Source organism: Lynx canadensis, chromosome A2 (genome assembly GCF_007474595.2).
Source record: "Lynx canadensis isolate LIC74 chromosome A2, mLynCan4.pri.v2, whole genome shotgun sequence".
NCBI classification, from domain to species: domain Eukaryota; kingdom Metazoa; phylum Chordata; class Mammalia; order Carnivora; family Felidae; genus Lynx; species Lynx canadensis.
The window spans coordinates 104,253,955-104,278,119 of NC_044304.2; the positions used below are offsets into that span (position 1 = coordinate 104,253,955).

General features: G+C 36.4%; 1 protein-coding gene across 1 annotated transcript in view; it reads right to left on the minus strand.

Moving 5' to 3' along the window:
• The window catches only part of THSD7A (thrombospondin type 1 domain containing 7A), a 258,940-nt gene that overhangs the window by 192,382 nt on the left and 42,393 nt on the right, over positions 1-24,165 (minus strand). Inside the window, exons 3-4 of the mRNA XM_032592420.1 lie at positions 23,603-23,784; positions 19,178-19,246 (exon numbers count right to left, since the gene is read on the minus strand). Of these exons, the coding sequence (XP_032448311.1) occupies positions 19,178-19,246; positions 23,603-23,784 (251 nt within the window). The remainder of the gene's footprint in view (positions 1-19,177; positions 19,247-23,602; positions 23,785-24,165) is intronic.

Sequence of the window (24,165 nt, forward strand, 5' to 3'; positions counted from 1 at the left end):
TAGATGGGCTCTCTCCTTGTTTCCAGAGCTGATGCCATTTTTCTCTATTTGTATGTTCCATTGGTCACTTTAGGGACTTAGAGAAAGAGGTCCACGTGCCTATGCTCACAATGCCATATTTCCTGGAAAAAAACTACTGTCATGTCTTGACTCCAATAAAACAGAACAGTGCTATCTTTTTAAGTATTTATAGGAACAAACATATGTCACCTAATTTCTCTGAGTGACCCTGATTCATATAAGATAAGAATATTTAAAAATACATGAGATTGTTCAAAATATGCATCTTCATAGCAGTGCCAATCATGTTAAGATTTAAATTTCACAAATTGTATCAACAGCTTGACAAAGACCTCACTCTCCTACTACAAAGATGTACCATCTGCTCCAACATTGCAAATATGCAGTCAGGTTCCCCTCCCCTTTTTAAAACAGGACACGTTGTAGCACTGTCTATGTAAAACTCACCCTGAAATCTCCCAACAACACATTATTATTGACTTAAATACCCACTTACAATGTCCTTAACTTGGAAAGTAACATTAATGGATAGTAGAAATTAAAAGAAGCAGTTTGGTACTTGTATGTTATCAAAATACAATGACAGAATCTTAGCAGTTAGAATTTCAAAGAATTGCAACATTTGTTTCAAAGCGAGTAATGAAAAAGAATTGAAATATCCAATCATATAAGGTCTGTAACCAGCTCCACATATTTGCTATAAATATTATTCTGATGACCAAATGTATTAGTCAGCTAGGGAGGCCCTAACAAAATACCACAGCCTAAGTGGCTTAAGTAGCAGAAATTTATATTCTGACAATTCTAGAGGCTTGAAGTCTAAGATCAAGGTAGTGCAGAGTAGAGGTGTGGCAAGAATTGCAAACAACTGCCTTCTTGTTGTGTCCTCACCTTGCCCTTTCTCTGTGTGCACACATCCCTGGTGTGTCTTCCTCTTCTTGCAAGGACACACTCCTAGTGGATTCAGGTTCCACTCATTTGACTTCATTTAACCTTAATTACCTCTTTACAGGCCCTGTCTCCAAAAAATGTCACAATGGGGGTTAGGACCTCAGCATGTGATTTGGGGGGGGGGGGCACAGTTCAGTCCATAACATCAAGCTTGATGGAATATTAAAGAGAGAAATAATTTGCAAATAATGACTTAAATGAAGTCCAGTGTGCGACCATATTCACTGCCATATCTTATCCACTCTTCCCTGTTCTTCTGGGGGAAAAATCTACACTGAACTTGCACTCATTCAAGTTATTCCACAGCAGATTGCTGCTGCTATTACTATCTGACCACACCTTACTTAGAAGCAGACCAAGGTAAATATCTCCAGTCTGAGACTTTCTGTTTTTCCTGGAAATTTCCATTATATTCTCAAAATCTCCATGTATAGAATTCTAAGTATAGAATCCGATTTCCCAATCATTGTGTAGACAGATGAACTTTCCAAAAGTTTTTAGAGAAGTTTTAAGAGTTCTCCTTCTAATGCCTTGGAGTTAAAAAATAAAATACAACCTGGAACAAGCAGGTAATAACTAAAAGCATGATTTGTGGGGAGCCCTGAGCTGTAACATCAACACTGCTTACTCCAACAAATGAACCATTGTTGTAATGAGCTACTTGGTTCCAGGCCCAACCAGGTTTTCTGGTCCATCTAGTTATTTTTACCTATGTCAGTTCTGATTCCAAATCTAGTTAATGTTCTCTATTTAATCCTTTGTAATTATTCTTCAATTTCTTCTTATACTTTGTCAGGATCTGGTCTGTCTCATGAATATTTACTTACTTAACTCACCAACAAATGTTTACTGAGCTTCTACTATGCACAAGGAGCATACTGTACACATGGGGTCCTTAGGATTTAGTAGGCAACAAAACAGAGAAAAGTGCCCGCTGTCTTACAAGACATTCTCATAAAGGGAGTGGGAAAAGAGTAGATGAACCAGAAGCTTTATAACTAACAACTGACATAGAATGGTATAAGACAAAAAGTCCTATGGGGAAAAAAAAAAAGAGCAGAAGAAGGGGGTGTGGGAGTATGTGTGTGGGAGGTCGGATACAATTTTAAACGGGAGGGTCACATCTAGTCTCTTTGAGAGAGAAATATTTGAGACCAGGCTGGAAGGAGAGGACAGAGTTAGCCAAGCAAATGTCTGTGGAAAAAGCGTTCCGGGACAGCAAAGGAAGCTGGTGTGACTGCAGTGAAAGGAGCAAGAGGCAGAGGAGTTGGAGATGGGAGAGAGGACAGGCAGACTGACTTTTATCAGGAGTGAAGGCCAGCATTGATGCAGGGCTTGCAGAAGAATGACACAGCCTGCCTTCAGATGTAAAAGACTGCTCTGCTGCCATATGCAGAATCAAGTGTGGGGGTGACATGGGACACAGGAATACCTATTAGGAAGCTATTGCGATAAATAAATCAGGCAAGAGATCACGGTCCAGGCCAGGGGGTGGAAGTGGAGATGAAGCTGTCAGATAAATATTGAAGGATGAACATAAAAAGATGCTCAAGATCCTCAGGGAAATACAAATCAAAACCACACCTGCCAGAATGGTAAAATGAATAACTCAGGAAACAAAAGATGGTGGACAGGATGTGGAGAAAGAGGAACAGTTTTGCACCGCTGGCAGGAATGCAAACTGGTGCAGTCATTCTGGAAAACACTAAGAAGGTTCCTCAAAAAATAAAAAATAGAACTACCCTAAGACCCAGCAATTACACTATTAGGTATTTATCCAAAAGATATAACAATTCTGATTCAAAGGGGCACATGTACCCCAATGTTTATAGCAGCACTATCAACATTAGCCAAAGTATGGAGAGAGCCTAAATGTCCATTGACTGATGTGTACACACACACACACACACACACACACACACACACACACACACGTACACACAATGGAGTATTACTTGGCAATCAAAAAGAATGAAATCTTGCCATTTGCAACTACATGGATGGAACTAAAGCGCATTATGCTATTGAAGTGAAATAAGTCAGTCAGAGAAAGATAAGTATCATATGACTTCACTCATTTGTGGAATTTAAGGAATAAAACAGATGAGCATAAGGAAAGGGAAAAAAGTAAGGCAAAAAGAGACAAGGAGGGAAACCATAAGAGACTCGTAAATATAGAGAGCAAACTGGGGGTGGCTGGGGGGGGGTGTTGGGTAGGGGGGATGGGCTAAATGAGTGATGGTCATTAAGGAGGTCACTTCTTAGGATGAGCACTGGGTGTTATACGCAAGTGATGAATCACTAAATCCTACTCCTGAAATCATTATTGCACTACATGTTAACTTGGATCTAAATAAAATTTAAAAATGAAAAAAAAAGAGGTAATCAAGTTAAAAAAATGTTGAAGGGACAGCCAGAAGAACGTCCTGAGGAATCAGTTGTGGGAGTCAAAGAGAGAAGAACCAAAAATGACCCCAAATATTTTGGTCAAAGCAACCAATGCCTAGCCCTTTGCTGTCACTGTGTTGTTTCTCCTTGTCCTTGAGCACTTAGACCGTGATCACTCTATTCTCTCATAAGGCTCACTCAGAAGACCAGGGTCCTGTGCTCTATACATTTCAATTGCCAGAAATTCTCTCCATTCCTTCTCCCTGCACCTCCATCGTTGCCCTGCACTGCTCCACCTCCAATTAATCTACCCATTCCTGAAGATGCCAGCTGAATCAGCAGATGTGGACTAAATGTCTGCATTTAACATTCAAACAATAGAGTTTGTGACACTTCTAGGGTCTGCTACAGCATGAGGGCTGTTAACACTGACCTACCTTACTCATGGTAAGATGTGTGAAAGTGATGGTAAGATTCTTTGAAAAAGAATTCTTAAAAAAAATAGCAGTAACATTTCTGAGATTGAATTCTAGCATGTATTTCTTTTTTTTTTAATTTTTAAAAATGTTTATTTATTTTTGACAGAAAGAGACAGAGCATGAGCGGGGCAGGGGCAGAGAGAGAGAGGGGGCGACACAGAATCCAAAGCAGGCTCCAGGCTCTAAGCTGTCAGCACAGAGCCCGACGCGGGCTCACACTCACAGACCACGAGATCATGACCTGAGTCGAAGTCAGACGCTCAACCGACTGAGCCACCCAGGTGCCCCATAGCATGTATTTCTTAAAAACAAACATAAAAGGTCAAATGTGAATGAGTCACAACATTACCTGTTGGAGACCATCATCGATGTAGCCTTAGAACTTTCTGGAATGTAACAAATTTACTTGTTTCTGAGTCAGCGGAGCAGAAATCATGATTTTCGTGACCCATGCTTAACCTTGCAACAGTGACTTTCTGATTTTCAGGGCATGTAACAATTACTGGTGGTGATGGGGGATAAGGACAAGGGTTGTTTTAAGGAAGTGGACTCCTGGGTACCATCCTTGTAAATTCCAATTCACCATACTTGGATTGAAACCTAGGAATAACCTAGGAATATACATTTTCCATAAACACTTGAGCTGATTCTGATACAAGTAATGCTCAAACCATCCTTCAAGAGACACAGCTAAGCAGGATTGGAGCTGAAGTCAATCACAAAATGCCATAGCACTGTGGCACTAAATGCTTACCTTTTAGAAAATGTTATGCACGTATCAGAACAGAGCTGCACACGCTTTGGTAAAGAATTGCTTGCTATTGCTTTTGGGCCATAAGAATATTAAGAATTATTTCTCTAGTGGTATTTTATTTTTCCTATTGGTGACATATTTCTTCTTGGACATTTTTCTAAGCCTAAATCCACATTTTTATTTATGGCAGCCTATAAACTGAGTTTGGATACTTTCCCCAAGCATACATTATATTCTTTTAAAATAAAACTGCTTAGAACAAAGATACTGGAGATTCAAAAACACCTGCCGTTGCAGATCTCAAACCCCACTAGGAAATCCATCTGGAGGTTTGATATTGGTGATCTTCCTGTCTCACTTTTGTGGTCTGATAAAACTGCATCTTTGGGAGAAGGATTAAACTGTAGGAAAAAGAAAGGGGATTGACTGAGAAAGATCCTTAAAACAGGTTAGCTTGTATATTTTACGTATTAACCCCTTATCAAGTATGTGGTCTGCAAAGATTGCCTTTTCATTTTGCTGATGATTTATTTTGCTGTGCAGATGTTTTTTAGTTTGATGTAGTTCCCCCTGCTTTTAGTGTCAAATCCAAAAAATCATCACCAAAACTAATATCAAGGAGTTGATCCTGTTTTGTTGTAAGAGTTTTATGGTTTCAGGTCTTATCATTAAAGTCTTTAATTCATTTTGAGCTGAATTTTTATTAGTTATTAATGAACCCTTCTTACATTTTATCTTATGGGTTTTAACTTTTTAATCTCAGCTTTATGTCCTTTACATTTACGTTTTTTCCAATTTTTAGCCTACTACAGTCACCCCAAATCTTACTCATTTTACTTTTTCATTTTCATTTTTTATCTTAATGGAATTTTAAGTATCGTATTTATTACCTCATTACTTTTTCTCTAAATCTTTTTTTGCAATTTAAAAACTCTAATCTCTCGTACTATTATTTTTAAGTTCCTTGTTCTCATATATTTCAGATTTTTCCCCTCTGGAGAGCAAAAAATGAGAGAACCTAGAGGTATTTATGTGGGATAAGGTCTTCAACTTTTACTTTGCTGACTTTCTGTTTATTCCCAAAGCATCTCTGTTTTCAAAAAACGGAATGGACTTGGTTTTTCATATTACATGTCATCCAAAGTTTACGTGAAGAGCTATATGTTTTAAAATCCATTGAGTCTGACAGAGAGAATCACTGAATGTGGAGGAAAAACCTTATCAGCATTACAACCCACGCAAGGAGGGACTGTAGGCAAAGGGGTGGGGGAGGGCTTTAAGCTTCTGGCTTCACCTTCATGCGAGGCAGGTGACATACAATCTCAAAAGAACTTTGGAGAGGATATTTGGGACCAAATCCAAAACTAGGTATCTGGTCTCACGTGTATTTAGCTTGGTCCTTGTGGTCTCATGTCAAGATAATTTCTGTCTCTGTTCTTGATGGATTCATCAAAGGACCCTCTTGGCTGCAGCTTTTCTCAGCTCCAGTCTCTGGTCAGAGAAGAATTTTCTTATGGGCTCAGCTGCATTCCAGTTAGGAGGCCACATTAATTTGTGAAGACTGGTATGAGATCAGCCGGTACGTAATACATCTGAAAAGTCACAAATATAAGAAAGGAAGAAGCTGGTCTCTCCTCAAGGCTATGGGTTTGGTTCTAGTGGCTAAAGCTCTTTGGAACTGAGGAAATGGTGGAGGCTCCACAGATCCTTAATTTATCACCCAAATGGAAACGGGGATGTTATTATGAAGGATGTTACTCTGGAGCATTCTTAAAACAAAATCAAAAGGCTTGATAAGGACATAAACTTGAATAAAATATTATACCACTTCAAACAGAGACATGAATTGGCACTTAACTAGGTGCAGGCAAAGAAAAAGTTTAGGCACAGATAAAGGAAAATCAAAAGTCATAAATCTATTCCCTAGTTTGTAAGCCATAGCAAAAATCTGAAACACATGCAAGAGAGATCTACTTTCAACTGAAGGCACTTACTCAGTTCTCAACGTCTAAACTATAATTGTGGGAATGTTTTTCCCCTCCAGAACTATTGTTTAATTACACAGTTCTTGTTGAAGGAAAATTTATTCTAAATGATAGGCCTTATTTTATAGATCATATTCGTTGAGACCTTAGTATACGCCTGGCACAATTCTAAGTGCAGTACATGGATTTTTTTCATTTAAAATTTTGACAAATCTTATTATATCCAGTTTATAGAGAAAGAAACAGGTTCACAGAGAGGTGAGATAACCTGTTCAATATCACATGGCTCAGGCATTCTATCTTCACAATCTATACTCTAAAATGCTGGGTAATAAATTCTTTCAGCTTTTATTTTTCTGAATATTTCAGTTTTTCACGCCTAGTGTGGAAGAATACTTTCACCAGCTATACAAAACTGACAACTGTTTTCCAGTGAAGACACTCTTTTATTGTTTTAGGGTCTAATCATTATCTCCAATAAGATTGCAACCCTCGTTTGTTATCTTTATTCCCCTGTACATATCATGTGTTTTTTCCTTTTGCTGCCTTAAAAATACGCTACCTTTAGTTGATAACAATTTTAGCGTAATGTATTTTTCTTGTTGTTGTCTTTGTATTTATCCTGCTTGGGGTGTGCTGAGCTTCTTAAATCTGTAGCTTTTAACATCTTCATTTATAAATTTTGTTCTTTCAAACAGTTAAATTGCTAGAAAATCCTCTTGACCCTCTCAAGTTTGGCTCCATTTGGATTCAAGCTTGTTTGGTTCAGATTTGAACTTGGCTGTAACAGCATGATTCTTACTCCTAAGCCATGGTCTTTCAGGGCCTGAGGTACTTAGGTATATTCTTCATCCTCATGGAGCTGGAACTCTGATATCTCCCAGCACAGCACTACCTATGTCATCACCTTTCAGCCCCCAGCCTCGCAGCACACGTCCTCAGCCAGACTTCACAGAGTCCAATCTGGCACATGAGCAGCCCAGCCCTGGACCAAGGACCTATGATACATTCCCCACACAGACTCCCAGACTCCACCCCCCAGCACAGAACACTCTTCTATCTACCTTACCCTGAAATTTCCAGTCGCTGGAGCAGAACTTAGATGCTGGACTCTGGTTCAGCAAGACTTGACACCACGCTTGCTTTCACTTTTCCTGCTCTGTGTCAGGAAAGACACTCCAGTAGAAGACAGAGATGACTGATGACCTCACAACTGTGATCACAGTCTACTGCTGCTTGCTGGTTCATGTCTAAAAACAGTTGCTTTGTATATTTTGCCCAATTTGACAGTTATTCTTATTGAGAGAGTTTCAGTTACTTGACTATGGCTGCAAGCAGAGGCCTAACAATATGTTTGCTTTTCTGAAGATTTAAAGTATTTACTTACTGGGAGATGTAATATATTTCTAAATACACGTGTCTTAGAAATTTCATCTCTCCGACTATTAGAAGAAGAAGTTTTGCTAGAGTAACACTAGTTGGCAATCATATGTATCAACTCTTGAGGGTCATTACTAAGTCTATTTATTCATTTATTCAGTGAACACTTGTTGTATGTTGTCCATTCTGTGAGTGATATTTTTCCCGTAAGTAGTTTTAAGGGATTTATATTAACACATGTATTCAACAGATCATGCAGCTTGAACTATTCAGATATATGCACTTTGACATTGTTTTGAAACTTTTATTTATTTTGCCATTTCCAAGAGTGTGTGCAGGGGAGACAAGCATGCCTGACTGTTATGATTCAAGATGTCAAATAGAAAGATCAATATATGAGTTTATTCCTCAGAGGAGAATTTTGGGCTAGATATATAAATTTGGGAAGGTAAATAATACCTTGGTGATCTAAATATCACTCCTCAGTCATTGTTTCTCACATCATCCTATTTTAATACTCTGAACAGCACTTATTGCTACCTGATAATTTCTTACTTATTTCTTGCTTATAGTCTCTTTCCAGAAAATGTGACCTCTGCGACAGAAAGAATCTTCTTTGTGCAATTCATTTCTCTATTTTTAGCATTTAAACAGTGTCTACATATAGAAGACTCTCAGTAAATACTGCTTTAATAAATGAATGATTTCCTGCCATACAAAATAGAAAAATGTGCATTTTCATACATGTATAGCTTTATTATCATTAAATAGGAATGACCTTAATAGATCACTGGCTCTGAGACCTAACTGGTATTTAAAAGAAGGCATACATTCTAAAACCAGTATCGTTTAGAGAGGAGGTAACTTTGTGCCCAACATTAAACTAGCTTACAATTGACAAACCTAACTCAATGGCACAATGGTTAAGGTCACAAGTTCAGAAGCTAGACATTTTGATTCACAATCATGGTTATCATATTTACCAGCCAAAAGCCTTGGTAAAATCATTTAACTTCTCTGTTCCTCAACATTATATAAATATAGTACTTGCAGTGAGGGTCTAATAAGCAAATAAGTGTAAAACAGAACAATGTCTCATATAAATTCTCATATGACATTATTATTACTTCAGGTGAACTCATCTAATTCATTTAATTTTATTTTTGGGAGTCATTTTATCTTGAAGAAGATACTGGAAAGGAAAATAGTGTCTGCCAAGAGATGGCATTACTGTTGAAGGTCGACAACCTGGCATGTGTTTCAGATTTTTGCTATGGCTTACAAACTAGGGAAAAGATTTATGACCTTTGATTTTCCTTTATCTGTGCCTAAAGTTTTTCTTTGCCCTGCATCTAGTTAAGCGTTAACTAATCTCTCTGTTAGAAGTGGTATAATATTTTATTCAAGTTTATGCCCTTGTCAAGCCTTTCGATTTTCTTTTAAGGATGTTAATCCTATCCTTACCTAGATGATGGCTGGAAAATGTGTCCCTGCATTTAACTGCACCTAAATAGAAACTAGAATGTCAGAACTCCAGATCCTTGCGTCAGGGGATATAAGGGAACTCTGCCTCTCGATATCTATCACAGCTCTGAAGATGGTTGCCTGAGGAAAAAGCTGTATATCCATTCATTTAGATATTCTCAACTCTATCCCTGGGTTATCTCACTTATATATAGCAGAGACCTATAAATCTGTACCATATCACATCAACCCCCACTGATTTGCCTTTCCCGAGTTACACTCTCATACTTAAGTTAATGGCCTACGTTGAGGAAAACTGCTTTAAGAAAAAGCTTCCGTATAAAATTTATTGTGGTATTTATTATAAAAATGTTAATGAGGGTATAGTTTAATACAGTTACAATGTCCTCTTTATGAAGGTCTACTGGTGAATTTTCTTTCTGACTCTAAAACCAGAGATTGTTGAGTTTTTCCTTTACAAATGCTTTCTATTGTCTAATGGACACTGAGAAGCTCAGAATTAATGTAGCATTCCTCTTTGCATGGACTCTTATGAGCTTAGAGCCAAAACGTGTGGTCCTACATTAAGAGAATCACTGCATCTTATGGCATGTATTTTGTACACTGTCTTTATTATATTCATGATTGGCTTGATATTCTTTTTCTACTAGCGTTATTCTTTTGCCCCACATTACTTATCCATTTATCCCGTAAAGTCACTTTACCTCCTTTTATTGTACGTACTTAGATAAAACAACGTGGGGCATAGGTAAGTATTAAAAACCACATATTGAATGCAGGAGATTTCTTTTCTAAATGTGCACAAAATAAAAGCTACTTGATGAATTCAAGTCACTCCCGAGCCATCAATATGAGTTATTTTCCCATAAAGAATATCTACTATGGGGAAATCTACATATTTTTATAGAAGACAATCACTACCTCTCTAAAGCATACCACACACAGCACAAATGCATATTGTTCATGTGAAAATATTGACTATAATTCATAGCCAGGAGCTGCAGGCTTGCTTCTGACAGTGGAGAAAGTCTGGGATGAAGAATAGATCATACCAGGTGACTGGACACAAAACAGTAAAGGTACCTATTCTGTTGGACCATATGAAATTGTCACTAGTCTACGGATCTTGACTTACAAAGACAGCAATTTTGTATGATTCAATATAATACTGGTTCAAATAACCATTGACAAGAATCCCATTGACCTTACAGAACAATCTCAAGAATAAACTTCTTGAGTTGAATCCTCAAAAGGGCTTAAACTATGCTTAGTTTTCCTTTCAGTTTTCTGTTATTAGAGGCGGATGTCTATGGCATTTTTATTCATTTTATTTTTATGAAAGAGGAATCATCGGATAATACAATGCACTTACTTCTGTGATTTTGGTAAAGTTGTAGACAGTGACTATACCCAGTCATTTACTCTGAAGCAAATTCACAGGGCAGGGGAGTATTACTAGACAGAGTTTAGACTCTGGAGTAAAAACAAAACAAAACAAAACATTGGCTTTGAGTTCATCCTCTGTCACTTACTATCTCAGTATGCCGAAGAAAATTAATCTCCAATTATCCAGTTAGTCATATATTAATGGGAAGACATTATCTATCACAACATGTTAGTTTCTTTTCTTACTCCTGTGCTATGGATATTTGGAAGACAGAAATGGACCAACAGCTTTCTTAGAGAAAAACATGATTTTATTTTCAAAGTACTTTTAGAAATTCCTCATGAAGAAAGAACTTAATTGATCCAAGCCTTTTTAACCAGACCTACCTGAGAACATGTGAAACTATGGCTTTTCTAAAAAAATTCTTTTTTTCTCCATCTCATCATTAATATTATTTGGAAGGGAAGAGTTAAGTTTTCCAGAGCATCATTCTGCCTAATCAAATGTGGTTTTAGATGCCTTGGAATCCTGGGTAACATTTGGGGCCATTGGACCAGTGTGGCATACTCGGGGTGAGCAATGGTGAAAGTGTTCTTTTTAGAGCAACCAAAAAATTCCTGGGTTCTTGTAAGCATTTCCTCCAGAATCCTGGAGCAGTAGGGTGCTGTTTAAATTTCTCCAGGATTCAGTGTCACAAATCAAGAGCAGCTGTAATTATTCCGACTCTCATAACTCCAGAAATAAAATTTGTTATATTTCTTTTTAGTTTGGATTAGTGCAAATAAAGCCCTCTCTTTCCAAGAAAGGAGCAATTTCATCTATAATGTAAGTACCATAGGATCTTGGGATGTATTATAAAGAGAATGCACGAATTACACATCCTGTGCTACATTTCTCAACTAGCAAGGCAAGTATCCAATTGGGCTTTTACTACATGTAAAAGGTTCAGAGTAAAACTATTTTAAAAATTCCTCCCTTTTCCTCAATTGAACCAGAAAAGTAAACACATAAACAAAAGCAATTAATATTCATTTTGGCAAAGTCTCACGCTAGGAGGTGTTTTACATATATTCTCCTTAGGCCTTTGCAGAGGAAAGGAAAACAAAGGAGGAACAGAATGAAGTTGGTGACATAGAGATGAATCTGAAATGAAACTCTATGAATTAGATGTCCAGGAAGTGAACATCCTCTGAGGGTTTTCCCCTTCTTAAAAATATTTCTAAATGACACAATCAGCCAATGTACCCAGACCTCTGGTAGAATTATTTATTTAATACTAAATTTAGGAGGGGAAAAACACTACACCCTCCTCAGAAGCTTAAAATCTCGGGAAGTTGGCATATTCATGAAGTGATTGTAAAATAATAGAGTTATATGTAATCAAGTGGTAAATTATAAATACAGAACAAGAAGGCTATAGGCTTTGGGTGAAGAAAAATCACTGAGGTCTTACAGTGTGAAAAAGATGATCTGAAATAGGAGGACATATTTGGAGAGTTTGGGGACAATGGCTGAAGGGATTTTAATGGAGAAAATAGAGGAGCACCAAGAAACAAGGGGCAACAATGCCAACTGGTCTCTGCTGCAACAGACAGGAAAACCCTGGCCTTGAGAAAGTCCTTGTGTATAAGCAGATACAGCACAGACTGACACTTAGAACATGTAGTTTTGTTTGATCAGTAGCAAAAATGTGAAACTGTAAAGTAAATTAAATGCATGTAAGAATATGGATGGCTACTTTGAGTTCTTGAATTGTGCTCAATATACAATTTTTTCACAGATTTCTGGACCCAATAAGAGGCCTTTTTAGTGGATTCCAGGTTAATAATATAACAATATGGATCCTGTATTTCGAGTGGATTTTTGTGTGCAATAAACGGTGAAACCTTTCCAAGATGAATCTGTTGTCATGGCTTCCTTTTCCCACTGCTATTCTCCCTGGTTTATTTCCCTTTTTATTGCCCATTGCTTTTAGAAGGAATAAATATTAATGAGTTCCACAATGTAGTTTGTACTCCTCTGTTAACATTGGTGAGAGTAGCTACTCCCTACTGAGCAATCATCAGCAAGACAGGCAATAGCCAGCCACAAACCATTTCTTTTACATTCTTAGAGAGCAGGAGTGTGCCTTGGAAAACATGCTATTCATTCACCAGTGCGCATCCCTGAGTGCTTGTTTCAAAATTCCTTCTGGTGCTATCATTCATCTACAACAGACTCTCAGGGAAGTAAGTGCTTAAGGGTTACAAAAAGCACATGTACTACAGTCACTTGACACTATCAGGTTATGTGACATTTTATCCACCATCTTTCTTTCATTAACGGAAGGACCTTTACTAATAGCTATGGTTTCATTCCATCTGGAGGTTATAGGGATGAAGATAAAACAGTATCTTAGATGCTCTTCCTCTCCAATTTCCTAGCTTAACTGCTGGCAAGGTATAGTGGTTTTCTAAAGATCTGTAGCTTGGGAACCCCAAGCTAGGGCTTGATGAGTGAAAATAAGACCAGTATTAGAACTAAAAGTTCTACTTCACTTCTGAGGGCACAGTGACTTTTCCCACTCTTTCCTTGCCGGTCTGACCTCAGAAATGTGGAAAACCCGTTTTCTAGACATATATGCCTTTGTTTCTGTGTCTCATCTTAAAGTACTGATTCTCTTTGGCTCCACTAGAGGTCAAAAACTTATGCTAGAATTTGGGACAGATTTATTCAGAAGTCTTAAAGCTTCAGGTTCAGGTCCTTCTCATGCACAGTCCCTTTCTGGGGCCTTGGCAGAGATCTTAGTGATTTTGTATTTAGAATTTTGCATTTTTTTAAAAAAATAATAAGCGACCCTTAAATTATATAAACTTTGGGGCTTAGAAAACCAGGAGCTTTTCTGACCCTATCCTAGCCTCTTATATAGCTTTAGAAAGCCTTTTAAAAGGGCTCTCATCGGCTTTATAGTAAAATAAACTCCTGATTATAATCATAATGGTGCTTATAAAATAGAGGGAGATTTCTAAACTCATTCCAGACTTATAGAATCACTATCTCAGGGGATAATATCCAGGTGATAATATGCATTTTCTTAAAACATCCAGGTGATACTTAAACTGTATTCTGAGAATATATATGTCTTGGAAAAATAATTCACCCAAGGAATAAGGGTAAAGGTTCTTTATTAAGGATGGACCATGGTTGTAATGTACTTTCAGAGCTTAATTGAAGTCTCAAACTGGTATATTTGTAGAAGTTTCTCCATGTTAGCCTTACAAAGCGTCAGTTCTGAAAATCCAGTAAACAAAACTATAGTGACAAGGCTACTTACTATGAAGCTATAAGCTCCCTGAGGACAGGCATCAAGTCCGCTTTTGTTTTAAAACATTCTACCTTCAAAGTCTATCTTCAGTGATGCAATTTAATAATTGTTCAATAAGTAATTATGGAGTGAATGAAGGAATATCAAATAAGATATCCAAATTTGTAGCACTTCATCAATCAGACTGTGATTGATGTTCAGAAGAGTAACATTTGGGAGAACAGACATAGGATGAGTTTACCATTAAGTCACTGATTCCAACTGTTTGTTCCCCACACTAAGCACTTAATCATTGCAGGAACCACATAATTAACAGTGTCTTAATAAATTCAATCAATATTGTCACTGTCATCATATCATCATTATGACTATTGTTTTCTTTTAGACTGAGCATTTGGGACTTAAGTTTTGGTATGTGTAAGTATTCCATTAGATTTCACACTCTTGCAGAAATTCCAGTGTTTCTAGTCTATTAACATCTTTTTTGTGTCAAAATTTATTTTCCAATATTTTATCCTTGTTAGCTTAATATTACTCACATATTTTATCACCATACCATCTATGACTCTGTTCAAGACACCAAGATAGGTAATACATTTTATCTTCTCTAGGTAATAATTCCCTTGTTATTATTACCTTTGCCTAGGTAATAATGCCCATGTCATTCATCTTTCCCATTACAAACTGGGAGAAACGAATGACAAAAAGGGAAATAGGTTTGACATATAGGTACTCATGAATTTTCAATGTTTCTCTCCTTCAATTTTAAAAGTTTGCAATCACATTCATACTTCATTGAACAATACCACTTTAGCAATGTAATTTTTATGGAGTTTTATGTTACTGGAGATTATTCTTCACTCTAAAAATACTAGAGAAAGTTCTGGACATTTTTTAATTATCCAAGAAAATTTCCCATCAAATGCCATTTAATGGATTAAACCAATCTTCTGAATAGTTTTGACACTGCAAACATATATAATTTAAGTAAATCTCATGTTATTTCCTTGATAAAATAAAAATTTCAGCTGCACTTTATAGATACAGAAGGCATTACCGCCTGAGAAATACATCATGTGTCATTTGCGTGTTTACATATTTGCCAGAAATGGTGAATGTGTGGTCTGATTAATCTATACTCTTAGTTTGAGAACTATAAACACTCATAATACTGATCAATGCTCTCAAAGAAACAGTAATAATTAAAACAAAATAATTTCCTGTAAAAGCTTTTGACTCTGACATATAGAAGTTATATTTGTAGATTTTTAGTCTTCTTTATCTGGTATTAATTAGATCTCTAGGAAACAAATGAGTTTTATCTTATTTAGCAGTTGTGTTGAATTGATTTTTATTTAGTACCTTTTATTTCCTGTTGGATTGGAAAAAATACATCTTATATGATTATACAAATATAGTATTAATAATTATAGTTTATTTTGATAATTATTCTTACATTTTTAACATGCATAATGACTTAATATATAAGGGTGATCAAATCTGTCCCCTTTCCCAAACAATATACTCCTTATCATTTCCTCCTGTCATATATCACTGTTGCTCATTAAGAATATAGTGTTTTAGTCATGTATAATATTGCTTCATCATATCTATACTTAAGTTACCCAGATGTTTATCAAATTCTTTGCACATCTTGACTTCTTCTCTTGCTGATTTCAATTTCCTTCATCTTAAACATTATCACTTAGGAACTTTTTCAGTGACGGTTTCACAGAGGTCAACTTTTTCACTTCTGTCTTAATTTTGCCCATAGTTTTTGATGGTAGGTAGTTTTTAATGGTAGGATAAATAATTCTAAATTGACATTTATTTCCCTCTCAGTACTTTTAAAATATCATTTTTGTTATTTTGCCATTTTTTCAACTGTTGAGAATTTCACTGTTGATATATTAATTCCTTTTTGGTTAATTTTTGTCCTTTTCTTTATTCCTTTTACTTTGTCCTTACAGAACTACCTTATAGTTGATGAACTGAAATCTCACTACTCTATATTTAAGTGTATCACTATCCTGTTTGAAAACTGTCTCTATTCATTCTGTACATTTTGTCTTTCAACAAATCTAGAAAATTCTCTCATGTCTTCTATTAATTTTTTCATTCTGAACCTTCTTGTTTAATTCTGCATGACTTAGCTCACTTTTATTCTTAATTTCTATTTTCAGTGTTCCTTTTTGATTAACTTCCTTACATTTGTCTTGAGTTTATTAATAACTGTTTAGCTCAATCTGTCTAATCTACCTATTTATTTCCAGTAAAAGCACTTTTAAATTCTAGAATTTATTTTTTGTTCTTTTAAAAAAACATCTGGTCTTTTTTTGTGTGTGTGATTCATTATATTTAATGTTTTAATTTTCCCTTTACATCTTTAGTAAGTTCTAGCATATATCTTTTATGGTGTCTATCTGCTATCTCCATTATTTCCAACATTGTGAGTCTAATCTTAATGTTTGTTAGGTATTTTAAATCCTGTTTAAAATGGATTATTTTTTCTTTGTGTAGTTTGCAGCTTTGAATGGCACATTTTATCTGGGGAAACTCTGTGGCTTAGGTTAAGGTATTCATTCCTTCAAAGATTTTGTTTTTGCTTATGTTAGGCAACTCAGTAGTACCATTTGTCATGCTATTTCTTTCTTTCTTGTTTTTAGTGTATATTTATTTTTGAGAGACAGAGAGAGAGAGTATGAGTGGGGGGAGGGGCAGAGAGAGAGGGAGACACAGAATCTGAAGAAGGCTCCAGGCTCCAAGCTATAAGCACAGAGCCCGACACGGGGCTTAGACTCATGATCAGTGAGATCATGACCTGAGCTGAAGTCGGACTCTTGACCACTGAGCTACCCAGGCACCCCTGCCTGATGCTATTTCTTATATTAGTTTCTCAGTTTGGTGGTCATTGGATTCATGGAAGTTCCATAAATTTGAAACTTAATTAATTAATATGAGTACAGACCCTTACGTGGAGTTCATAGGAAAGGTTAGTTCTTGCCCTGACTTCAAACTAAGGCTGAGGCTGACCTGCTTCCTTGTCCTCTCCCTCTCTAGGTAAGTTGAGTTCACTCATTCGTTGCCGCTATTGCTCTTTGAGGTTGAAAAAGTAAAGCAGTATTTCCATTTTCACTCTCTTTCTCTGGCTAAAAGTTTTATGTCATACCCATTATAGACTTCACTCCTCGATTCCCACAGTGTGTAACCCTCCTCCTGCAGGTACAATTACCACCCAGGGCAACACAGAGAGCATCAGTTCAGTCTTCCTGGTTCATTTTGAAAAATCATTTAGTTAATCAAGACCTCAGTTCTGCTCTTAAAAGCATTTAAAGCAATATCGTACCCTGCCTGTCTAGGTGTTTTGTAAGGGATGATTTTCAGCTTTTCTAATCTTCTATAATAGGTATTTTTAGGCAAATAAAATTAAATAATTTACATAAGGGTATAAGTCCAAGCAGAAAAGAAATGAGGCTTCCTGGTTATTTGCATACGGTTCTTTTGAAAGTTGCCTTAAGATGAAATTGAGAGTTTGTAAAGCTTTGTATGTAACTAGAAAAGAGAATAAGACATATAAAACATGTGCTCTTGAATGAGTGCCCACACAGAAGCACAGTGCAAGAATTTTGACTCTTTTCATTTGATCTAACAACTAGATCATGTTTCCTCTATTCAAAGTCAGAGGCATGAAAAATTATTTATTCAGGGATGAAGGGTGTATATGAATAGAGCCCCTTGCTAAAATCAAGAGTTTTTAAAAGTATTTTTGAAATGTTCAAGAAATAATTTTCTGACAAATTGTAAGAGCCATTCACACAGGGGAGAGTAAACATATCACACAACAAATGTTTATTAAATAACAACTAAGTTAAAGGCATTATAAGCCCTGTTTTCATGTTTACATGGCTTACAATCTGCTACATATATGTGTATATATATATGTATATATGTGTGTGTGTGTATACAAACAAATATATGTGTGTGTGTGTGTGTGTGTGTGTGTGTGTATATATATATATATATATATATATATATATATATATATGTTTTTGGTTGGATACTTCCTGCTATCTCATTAGTAAGCTCTTCCTCTACTAAAAATTCTAAATTACCTTGGGGGTAGACCATTGACCAACTTAATCTAGTTCCCAGCATGTAAGTTTTTATTAGCTTCTATTCCAGTGGCTGACATCTCTTGGCATCTCACTTCTATTTTGTAATCTACTCATCACAAATTCCATAGATTTAACAGCCCTTCTCTCCCACAAAATATCCTAGAAGTAATTTCCAAGAAATATCTGACTTTTTTCAAGGATTTCCTATGTTTTAATTATTCTATAATTATACCACAGTGCTTTTTACATCCCCTGCAACTGTGAAGGCTGTCTTCAAAAGGGAGTCAGGGTGTTATTTTGTACCTGTTTCATTTACCTTATTGAGATTAGGAGAGGAGCACCTGGGTGGCTCAGTCAGTTAAGCGTTGGACTTCAGCTCAGGTCGTCACCTCACGGTTTGTGGGTTTGACCCCTGCATCAGGCTTTATGTTGTCAGCACAGAGCCAGCTTTGTAACCTCTACCCCTGCCTCTCTCTGCCCCTACCCACCCCTCTTTCTCTCTCAAAAATAAATAAACATTAAAATTTTTTAAAAGATTAGTAGAGCTCAAAGTGGTGTGCTTAGAAATAGGATAAATTTTGAAAAGTGCTTCTACTGTCAATTTATCTCAACAGAAGCATTCATAACCAAATTTTATATATCTGTGTATATAATTATGGTATCCTAGTGACCATTTAAAGTTGGTAAATTTTAACATCTTTTTATGTTCTTCTATAATTTTAACATCTACACAAAGATGTTATAGAAAGTCAAGAAACATGAAAGCACTTCTATCTGAGGGGTCCGCCTGGACACATTTCTAGATACAAAGAAAGCAAAAGTAAACCACTGTGTTTCCTAGATCATTTAAGGATTATATAAGGAAATGTACAGAGAACGTCTGATACATATTTCTGATCGAAATGGCATGTAAAATGTTCTCACCTACCTGTTATTTCAAAAGTGATGGATAGGAAAGGTGCAGCACTAGACTTCGACGTACTCTGATATTTACTTTCTGAAATAACAGGGAAATGGCACCATAAGCATTGTATTTCTCTTTTTTTCAAATCAGCTTTGACCCAAGTGGGCTACTTTGTGGAAACTGTGGATAAACAACTACAATTATAAATAGTGTGCATTCCATTTAGAGATGATGACTATTTTATTCTCCTTATTTCTTTGCAGAACATGGGAAATTATGAACTCCTTCTTCATCTTTCTGTCTACCCATTCACAGTTCAACCACCTTCCTGCCATCCATCTTTCCATCGATCGTCCAAACTTTCTGCTGGTTTATCTTATTATATGTCATCATACAGGCTCATTATCCAGGCTGTTTTTCTTAATAGCCTCCAAACCCACACACCTTATCCAAAGTTCATTGTGGACTTTTTAATCTATTTTCTACAAAATAATGTTCTAACGTTCCCTATAATATATATCATGAAAGCTTCATGGTGCTTTAGAACCAATACTCTTGGTTTCCTTCATTTAAAAACATGTTCAATCTGTATTAAAAGAATGTCTTGAATTATAGAGTTAAAATCTACTTTCATTTCACTCTGAGCTCTTTAAAAAATCAATTCATGTTTATGTATCCAATGATAAGCAACATTTTCATCAGTTTTCTAGCTACTGCTAACCTCCCCATGGGCAAAGCCTCTTCCTGTCATATTCTCATAAGGGTCAATTTCATGCCAGCATAAGCTGGACCCTGTTCACAGCCTGCTGGAATTCCGATCAGCCAGCTGAACAGAACCTACCCAGGGTTTTACTACTAACTCTTCTCAGTAGAAAACTTGTCAAACCTTTCTTCTAAAGAAGTGGAAATTTTGCTCACCTGAAATACTGTAGGACAAATGTTGTCAAGATTGGGAGGGTTACCTATGGCCTGCGGCAATACATGAATAAGATATGGATGGTCTCCAATATCAAGTAGATATATTTTCCCAATTATCTATAGGTACTATCACCAACTTCATAAATATTCCGATGGTATAATTCAATGGGTACAAATAAGGTGCGAAGTTGCAAATATAATATATTATACTTCGTGCGTATTTTAATAAGATACATTTTGATTTTCTGGAAATTAAATATATTAGCTGAAGGAGGAGAATTTTTTATAGCCTGGTGTGTGTGAGTCTATTAATAGTAGTGAATACACCAATGAATAAAGTTATTTCATGTGTCCCTGTCCTTGTGGTAAGGTGGATATTACCATTCCTCTGTGTAATGTGATGTGCCAAGGTAATAAAGGAATTTTATGTGAACTTCACATCACTTGTTTTCAGTATTTTTATATCCGGAAATTTCATTTTTTTTTTATTTTTTTTTCAACGTTTATTTACTTTTGGGACAGAGAGAGACAGAGCATGAACCGGGGAGGGGCAGAGAGAGAGGGAGACACAGAATCGGAAACAGGCTCCAGGCTCCGAGCCATCAGCCCAGAGCCTGACGCGGGGCTCGAACTCACGGACCGCTAGATCGTGACCTGGCTGAAGTCAGACGCTTAACCGACCGCGCCATCCAGGCGCCCCTGGAAATTTCATTTTGAGTTAAAGTATTTTACTTCAGGTTAAGGTATCTTTTAATAACTTGGTTACATGTGGAAAGAAGACATTTGTTCGGAGAACACATGGTGCAAATCTGCAAACAGTGTAGACTGCGTTCTTCGTATTAAGCGTAATACAAATTGCTCTTGGGGCAGGTTGTTCCTGGTTATACAATCAGGATTACTTGAGATCAGTACTTTCTTTTTAGGACTCATTGAAGGAGTGATTTGGAGGACTTTCCCTCTCTTTTACAAAGTAAGCTTTCATTCTTTGGTATTTATTGGAAGAAAACAGAATGTGAACAATCCTCACAGCCCACAGCCTAATTGTTCTCCATCCACACACATGTACAGTCTTACACATCACCCTTGGGATGCTGGCATATTGAATAAATTTCCCAGTGGGAAATGGTAAGTGCTTCTGGGGAGAAATTCATATAGTCTAAGTTCTGAGAAAAAAAAAAAGCTGCAACTTTTAGGGAGGATTAACTGTCTTTAAAAAGACTACATAAGGTTTATTAGTATTCTTGGTATTTGAAATGAAATGACACAAATTACCAAATTATTCATGTTACATACATATATGATTAATATTAATTTTAGGCAAATTGATTATTTCCATATCCATGGATCATTGCTTTGGCATTTGCTTTACTCCAACACATACATCTTAACGACAATGTTCTTTTTGTTTCCCTTTTTCTCTGTGACTTTTTGGTGCTCTGCCATGCTTTTGGCAGTGATAGGGAGACTCCATGGCAAAATGGTTAAAAAAAAAAAAAAACCACCCAGTTGCAATTCAGAATTCTGAAGGATCTTTTGAAAGTAATAACCCACAGGACATAATTGACATTCAGAAACTAAAATCTGATCTACCTCTAGCAATGAAATTATACTACTCTGAAAGGACTGCTATAATAAATCCACCTAACAGTGTTAAAAATGTGGCCATTAAAATGGCCAAGAAAATATTAATGTACTAACATTACATGTTTTATGCTACTTTCTTACAACCTCAAGAAACATTAGTAGTAAAATGTATCCCTAGGCTAGATTCCTAAATGAGTTGGGTGACATACTATGTAAAGTTAGTGGATACAAAACAATTAAATTGTGCAAGTTGCAAATATGCACAACTTCAGTGCTTATTTTCCATGAATTGCTGGTCATTGGTGCCACTAATTTTGGGGGGAGGCAGAGGAGTCCTCTCTTCTGGTTTTTTTTTAACACTCATTTCTCTTGGTTCTTTCCCTTCTCTTCTGGGCATCCTTCACCAGATTTCTTCTCTGAAAATTCTCCTATTTTGGGTCTTTATCCTTATTCTTTTCCCTTTCCAACCAACATATTTGCTGGGGAATACTACCCTATCCTATTTACAACTTTCCAAATACAACACACTCATCTTTTTTGGCAAGATTTCTCATTGGCTTCTGCTTGTCTTCACCCGTAGGTTTCAATACATGCTGTCCTCTCTGCCTGGAATAAACTTCTCGCATTCCTGATCCACTTCCTGTGTGGGAGGTGTGTGTCATCACTCAGCTGTAGTGACACTTCCACTATGTTTCTGTTTCTGTTCTACCCCCCCCCCAGATATTCTAAACTCAAGTTGTAATGCATTTCATACTGTATTATACCTATTGGTTTGTGTGCCCTCATGATAACCATGAGCACTTTCCTGACACAAATTTTGTATCGATATTTCCATCCATATCACCTCATACAATTTTTGAAACTCTGTTGGCAACTAATAGATATTTATTTAATGGACTAATGATAGAAATCCTGCTCTTCTCAGGTAGAGGAAGGTAAGAAGGTCTGCCTATAACATTGCTTAAAAACATTCATATTTGTAGGGAGTTAAGAGCAATTAATTGAATACAAACTTAATCTAATAATTATTAGAATTGTAGAGTAATATTAATATATAATAATATATACTTTTAGCCTTGACCATCTTGAACTCACTTATCCTTTCGCACACTAAGCACATCTCGTCCCCAAATTGAGATTTAAACAACAAAAAAGGTTCTAAGACAGGTTTTCCAAATCAAAGGGTTTAATCAAGAGTTTTTTAAGTCATGTCATTACTATTTTTTAATATTTATTTATTTGTTGAGAAAGGGAGAGGGAGAGAGAGAGATGTGAGGGGGAGGGGCAGAGAGAGACAGAGAGAGTGAGAATCCCAATCAGGCTCCATGCTGTCAGTGCAGAGCCAGACAGGGGGCTCGAACTCATGAACCCTGAGATCATGACCTGAGACAAAATCAAGAGTTGGATGCTTAATTGACTGAGCTACCTATTATTTTTTTTTTTACTGTAGTCGTACTTTGTACTTATTCTGTATTTATTTCATTTAAATTCAAACTGAAAATTTCACTCAATACCATAATTAACCTACTATTTTCAACCATATTACAAACAGCAAAAGGGGTTGCCATTTTACAAGCAGATTTTACATCTTATATAAGGGAACTCTAGCCTTTAAAATAAATGACCATTCTACATGTATACTTACAAGATGTTTTCTTCTGTATTTATAATTAGTTACACCTGCTAAATTTTGACTCAGAGTCTGCAGTCAGAATATTTAAAAGACTTGCCAGCAAATCAGAACTGACCAGGGACAGAATTGGATTATTACTATTTTTTTTTTACAACCAAAATTTAAATTACTGTTCATCAAAGTGGATATCAGCCATGATGTGAACAGAGTTATGACTGTTCATGTTCCAGATATCTATATGTGTATCTGTCTCCCTGCAGGGTGACTCCAGGCTCAGTCTGCATGTGTAAGTTGAAAAGAAGAAGATAGTTTACCTTCTCTGTCCTTGTGGGTGTTTAAGTGTGAGAGGAGGTTTTCATTGGTCTGCACGCAGTATACCTCTCGCATCTGCACCCCTCCTCCGCAGAGGGCAGTCTGGTTGCCCCGCCTCTTGTCCTGCTGACTGAGCAAAGGGTCCACCCGGCACTCAGTCCACTCTGTAGTCCTCCAGCCATACCTAAAGAAAGAAAATGCTGGCCGTGGCAACCATGTTTATTCAATAAAACTTTGCTCTGTTCTTCTTACATATTTTTTTTCTTAAAAAAAATTAGTCTAAAAAACACTTTCCTCTTGAATCAACCATAGACTACTACATCTGTGGTACAGATTCAGGTTCAATTTCTTCTCCTCTATCCTCAGCAGTGCTCCATTTAAAGAGGGGTTAAATTTAGGATGATCCTGTTTTATTTGCAATTACTGGAAGTTGCTTATAAATATTTTATGAAAAGAGAGCATAATGCTGAAAACATAAAATTTTATGTTCAATTAAGCTGAACTCAGGCTGGCCCTTTCTTGATGCTTATAAACAAAGGAGGATTGAATCTGAGAATGGAAAACA